At 65.3% G+C, this 5980-nt stretch overlaps 1 protein-coding gene across 1 annotated transcript in view; it reads left to right on the forward strand.

Moving 5' to 3' along the window:
- Nucleotides 1-5980, forward strand: part of COL6A2 (collagen type VI alpha 2 chain) — a 16109-nt gene that overhangs the window by 1314 nt on the left and 8815 nt on the right. Inside the window, 13 exon segments of the mRNA XM_015597633.2 lie at nucleotides 3-14; nucleotides 702-767; nucleotides 1604-1657; nucleotides 1737-1781; nucleotides 2059-2085; nucleotides 2314-2340; nucleotides 2448-2492; nucleotides 3492-3545; nucleotides 3965-4027; nucleotides 4551-4613; nucleotides 4877-4966; nucleotides 5519-5581; nucleotides 5861-5923. Of these exon segments, the coding sequence (XP_015453119.1) occupies nucleotides 3-14; nucleotides 702-767; nucleotides 1604-1657; nucleotides 1737-1781; nucleotides 2059-2085; nucleotides 2314-2340; nucleotides 2448-2492; nucleotides 3492-3545; nucleotides 3965-4027; nucleotides 4551-4613; nucleotides 4877-4966; nucleotides 5519-5581; nucleotides 5861-5923 (672 nt within the window).

A 5980-nucleotide genomic window follows, 5' to 3' on the forward strand; every position in this document is an offset into this window, starting at 1 on the left:
AGGCCTATGGAGAGGTGAGAGGCACCTCCGTCCTTGCCAGCCCCGCCCGGGTCCCCTCGAGCCTGCGAGGCGCTGGCCCAGCAGAGACCACGCACCCCGCCCTGCCCGGCCCCGGCCCGCTCCCCCGGTGGGAGGACAGAGACCCCTCTGCTCCATGCGGGGCCTGAGGCTCGAGTTTGGACTCCTGGCCCCAACCAGGCTGTTTAAATCCGGGAGGCTGGCGTTGGGGTCAGCGTTAGGGTCACCCGCCGGCACGCGCCAAGTGGATGAGGGTGGCCCTCCAGACTGACAGCTTCGCCCACCTGCACCAGGCCAGCAGGAGGAGATGGGCGGCCGGTGGGGTGCCTGGCGTGGGGTCTGCCACCTGGGTCCCTGATGTCCCCCGTCCCTGGGCGTTCCTGGCTCAGCTAGGCTCCTACAAGCGCGACCTCTCCCAAAGCAGGCGCGAGGGTGCCCAGCCCACCGCGGTGTCACCCTTGTGACTGTCAGTCAGTGCTCAATCCAGCTTCGGTCTCCAAATCTTGACTAGAGCTTGCGTAGACCCGGCCCCCGGCCCCGGTGGGAGCCTCCTGAGCCTCGTCCTTCACCCAGCCCTGCGCGCCGGCTGCTTGCTGCCCAGCCGGCCGAGGCCTGGCCAGCGTCCTCCCCACCCCCGCTGGGACTCGCACGGGCCTCACGCGGCTCCTTGCTTCTCGTTTCAGTGCTACAAGGTGAGCTGCCTGGAGATCCCCGGGCCCGCCGGCCCCAAGGGCTACCGCGGACAGAAGGTGAGACGCCCAGGCGCCTTGGGGTCCACACTGCCTGGAAGCCCCCCACCCCTAATCCCGAGGCCTTAGGGCCAAGCACACCGTGGGCGGGCCCCACACTCCTGACCCTGGAGGAAGCAAACTCAGTGTTTATCTCCTTCCTTTTAAAAGGCACTGTGAGATGAGTAGGGGCACTTTTTTGTTAAGATTTGCCATTAAATACTCGTGTAAACGCGGGCCAAGTACGTGAGCAGGACGTGGACCAGGCCTCTGTTAGTGCTGTGACTGCTGACTCATGCAAGACCACGTCTGTCACCCATCAAAGCAGGTTTCAGGGTCTGGTCGGCCCTGCGTTGTCCTCATAACAGAGGCACATAAAATGAAACCGTTCCAAAGTCCGCCACTGGGCACCAGAAACGCCAGCAACGCGTGTCCGGCGTGAGGAAAGGCAGAGGAGGGGACAGCCCTCTGCGGTGACATGGGACGGTCTGAAATGCTGTCACGGAGAAAGTTTTCTCCTTTCTGACTCAGAAGAGAGCTGTCCACCCACAGGGCGGCCAGCAGGTGCTCCCACCGCCCTGCCCTGGGGGTCCTGGGTCAGGGCCTCCGTCCAGGCGGAGCCGGCAGTCATAGGTCGGGGAAATGGGGTCAAAACAGGCCCTGGTCTGATGGAGGCGGCTGACCCCACTCTGACATGTCCCAATGTGGCATTGCCATCGTCGCCTGGGCAGGACCAGCAGCTCTGGACACGCCGACCCTGAGATTCTCCCTCTTCCACCTCCCAAGAGCCGGTGACAGGGTCCCTGTGGCCCCCCTCCCTGCCTCAGTTTACCGCTTTTTCTGTTGTCTGCTTTCAGGGCGCCAAGGGCAACATGGGGGAGCCCGGAGAGCCAGGACAGAAGGGACGGCAGGTGAGTGTCCACCCCACACAAGGGTCGGCCCCCTCTCCCAAGGCTGGGGTCACACCCACGGCTCGCTGTTCTTCTGCAGGGCGACCCAGGCATCGAAGGCCCCATCGGATTCCCAGGACCCAAGGCAAGTCGCCCCCAGCCCTGCTCTGTCGCTGGGGACATGGGGACAAGCCAAAGGCCGCCTGGCTCCGGGTAGATGTCTCCGGCCCAGCCCAACCTTCCTGCCCCCGGCCCAAGGAAGCGAAGCAGCTCCGTATTTTGAATGTCATCCCCAAACGGAGAGTCCAGCCTGAGCCCCAGTCACACCCCCAACCCGAGGCTGGTGACTACGCCTCCTCTGGTGGCCTGGGGGGAACCACGCCCACGCCCCACCCTAATCCGCTTTTTCCTTCTCATCTCAGGGTGTTCCAGGTTTCAAAGGCGAGAAGGTGAGACTCCAACTCTGAGCAGCGAGACCTCACATGCCCCCAACTCCCACATCATCCTCAGAGGGCCCATGGTCCCTGCTGGGGGCACCATGTGGTTTCGTGCCAGTGGCGGCCTTGTTCTGGGGTCTTTCTGGCCTCGCGTGTGGCCGAGGGCAGACTTGGGCCCCTGAGGGGTGGGTCTGGGATGCTGGAGACCCAAGCTAACGGCCTGACTCTCCTCCTGCACAGGGCGAGTTTGGAGCCGACGGAAGGAAGGTAAGCCGGGTGGTGGGCTGGGTGGGCCGGATGCCCCACTTTCATTTCCGGCTGCTCCAAGGGGGTGACGGTCGGGGCTGACGGACCCCTCCTCCTCCTCCCTCCAGGGCTCCACTGGCCTGGCCGGCAAGAACGGGACCGATGGACAGAAGGTAGAGGGCCCCTTGGGCCGCATTCCGGGCTGGGCAGGCGGGCCTTGCTGCAGCACTGGTCCCGTGGGAACGAGCAGAACCCTTCGGCTCTCTGGTCCTTCCTTGGGGCCGGGCCTCCAGGCCCACTGGCCACTGCCCACACTCGTGGTTTGGGCGGCCCCAGTTTGCACCTGTCCAGGGGATGCAGGACAAACAAGGACATTGCAGGGGCAGGAATGGACACTTGCTTCTGAAAGCCAAGGCCCAGCTTTGCAGGAACCTCCCAGCCTGTCCAGGACATCCCCAGACCCAGCCGACTGGCAGTTCACAGACATACACACACACACAAACACCACAACACTCACACATGCACACGCATCACACGTGCACACCGACCACACGTGCACACATCACACGTGCACACCCATCACAGTGCATGCCCATCACATGTGCACATGCATCACACATGAATACCAGTCACACGTGCACACACCACACATACACACTGATCACATGTGTGCACATCACATACACATCCATCACACATCCACACATCACATATTCACACCCATCACGCGTGCACACATCACACGTATGCACCCATCACGTGCTCACTTATCACATGTGCGTACCTATTACAAGTGCACACATCACATGTACACATCCACTACATGCATACATATCACACACACACACACATTACGGGTACACTCATCATACGCGCACACATCATACACGTGTGTGAACATCACATGCACACATGTCACACACGTGCACACATTACATGTGCACACGTGGAGAGGACACTCTGGGCACTCCTGCTCCCAGCTGCAGCCAGGGACTCTGTCACGCCCGCAGAGGTGCCACCACGATGGTGGAGCCATTACAACACAGGGCCGCAGGCCATGCACCGGTGCCTGTGGAGCGGCATGGACTGCACCTGCCCTTTGCACCTGTCATTAGCGTGCACCACCCCCGAATGCCACCCTGACTCATACTCTGCTCCCCATTCTCCTTCAGGGCAAGCTGGGGCGCATCGGACCTCCTGGCTGCAAGGGGGACCCCGGGAGTCGGGTAAGCACGGTCCCCACTTCTTGCCTCGAACCCCTGGCGCTGGCAATGAGGGCGCCAGGCAGGGGTGAGGAACAGGGAGTCACTGAGCATGGACCCTTCCTTCGGCCCTGCGCTGCCCATGTCTGACCCCCCGACTGGGAATCAGCTGAGGCTGGAGCCACAACGGGACCAAGTGGCTGCGGGGGCATCCAGGCCAGTCAGAGTGACTGCTTCCCAAGGTCAGGAGAGCTGGGCGCTGACCTTGTCTGGTCGTCTCGCCCAGGCCCAGGGCGTCCCGGCAGCCGAGAACAGCGTGAACCGTCCAGTCCAGACAACTGGGGCCGGTCGCCCTCCCCATGTCCGCTAGCCCTGGGTGCACGGGGGACCCTTGAGCGCAGCTCTCAGCGGAAGCCCTAGTCATCCCCCCCCGTCCCTCGCAGGGCCCCGACGGCTACGCGGGAGACGCAGGCAGCCCCGGAGAGCCCGGAGACCAAGGAGCCAAGGTAGGGGCCAGAGCAGGGTCACCGCCCCCCACGGCTCCCCGCTGCACGCGGGCCTCCGGAGGGGGCCGCCCGGCCGAGGACGGCAGGGGAGACGCCCTGAAAACCAGCCCTGCAGGGCAGGGGGCCTAGGGGTGTCCGCCCAAGGTTCCCCGCTTGCATGATTCGGGACCGTGTGTCCCATGCCCCCCTCCTCCCAGGCCTCCAGGGGCCCCTTTAGAAGGCTTTCAGGTGCCTGTGGGGGTCCTGCCTCTTAAGCCACCTGAGGCGTCACTTGGTCTGCCTGCGTCCACTCCCCTGGCCACCCAGGACACTGGGGGAGCAGGAAAGCAGCCTTTCCCCTAAGAAGCCAGCATCAGACGGACCATGTTTGACAAAGTCACCTGCTGGGTTGCACAGGGGCTCTGGCCCCCAAGAGTGGGCTCCCGGATGTCGGAGGGGAGGCATGTGCCCCTGGTCCCTCCAGGGTCCTGCCCCATGGCTGGTGTCCAAGGGACATAAGGCTGATTTCTCCACACTCTCCCAGGGGGATGCTGGCCGCCCAGGACGCAGAGGGCCACCAGGAGATGATGGGGCCAAGGGAAGCAAGGTAAGTGTCCCAGAGGTCCTGCCCTCCTGCCCCAGTCACACGGCAGGCGCCTGCTGGCCTGCAGATGGGGGCGCAGGAGGGACAGCAAGCACCTCCCCAGCCCGTGCCCTGAGCGGGCTGCCAGCCTGTCACGCTGCCAACTGATGGGGTGCCCCCTCCCCGAGGCAAACACCGTCCCGCCTGACCAAGCAGGGCCGCCTGTGGGTTCAGGTGGTCGGATCATGCCCTGGTCCTGCCCCTGGCTGAGCTGCCCCTCTCTGCAGGGTTACCAAGGCAACAACGGAGCCCCAGGAAGTGCCGGTGTGAAAGGGGCCAAAGGCGGGCCTGGGCCCCGGGGCCCGAAAGGCGAGCCGGTGAGTTCACCCCGCGGCCGCCGCGCCCCCCTCTCTGAGCCTGAGCGTCCCCAGTGTGCCTCCGCGACCCCACTGCAGCTGAGGAAAGCCCAGCCGTGCCCCTGCTGGACACTCAGTGCCCGTGAAGGGGCCCCGCCTCCCCACCTTGCCCTCTTGGCAGGACACCCGCGAGGGCTGAGCATGGACCCGAACACACACTCCGCGGGGTAAAGGGAGTCACACTGTCCCCGCCCCAGCCAGCCAGTCCGGGGGTGTCCCGCCTCCGAGCGGGAAGGGCCCAGTCCCAGGACCGATCCTCCAGGGGTCGCATCCCGAGGCCTGGCCCGGCCCGTAGTGAGCTCGGTGACCGCGCTGATAGCGGTCAAGCCAGGTCCCCAACACGGTGACTAAACCATGCCCGGATGGACAGCTGACCAGGAGCCCGCCCACCGTTTCCTAAATCCTTGGCTGGGGCCACACCGAACCGCCAGCATCCTCGTGGGGAGAGCAGAGTGTGGGGTCCCCGTGTGGCCCTGCCATCAGGGCCCCCACCCACACACCCACTCTCTGCAGGGGCGCAGGGGAGACCCCGGAACCAAGGGCGGCCCAGGCGGCGAGGGCCCCAAAGGCGAGAAGGTGAGAGTCCGCAGGGAAACGCGGGGGGTCGGGGCCACGTCTGCCTCTGCACCGGGCCCTCGCCGTGGTCCATGGTCCCCAGAGCCGAGGGAGAACAAAGCGCCCCAGGGCCTCGCGGCAGGCCTGGGAGGGGCCCGGCGGTCCCAGGGGGCATGCGCCCCGGGCTGCGGCTCCCTGGGACTTGCGTGAACCGCCTGAAGGAGGCCCCTCCCCTGAGGATAGGTGGGGTCCCCGTCCACTCCCGCACGCCCCAGACTAACTGAGCCTCTCCTCTCACAGGGAGACCCTGGCCCCGAGGGGCCCCGGGGCCTGGCAGGGGAGGTCGGCGGCAAAGGAGCCAAGGTAAGTGGCGGTGGCAGCACCCAGCTCCCCGGGTGGGGGGGCTGCGCCTGGGACCCC

This window comes from Pteropus alecto, unplaced genomic scaffold, assembly GCF_000325575.1.
Source record: "Pteropus alecto unplaced genomic scaffold, ASM32557v1 scaffold339, whole genome shotgun sequence".
Taxonomy (NCBI): Eukaryota; Metazoa; Chordata; class Mammalia; order Chiroptera; family Pteropodidae; genus Pteropus; species Pteropus alecto.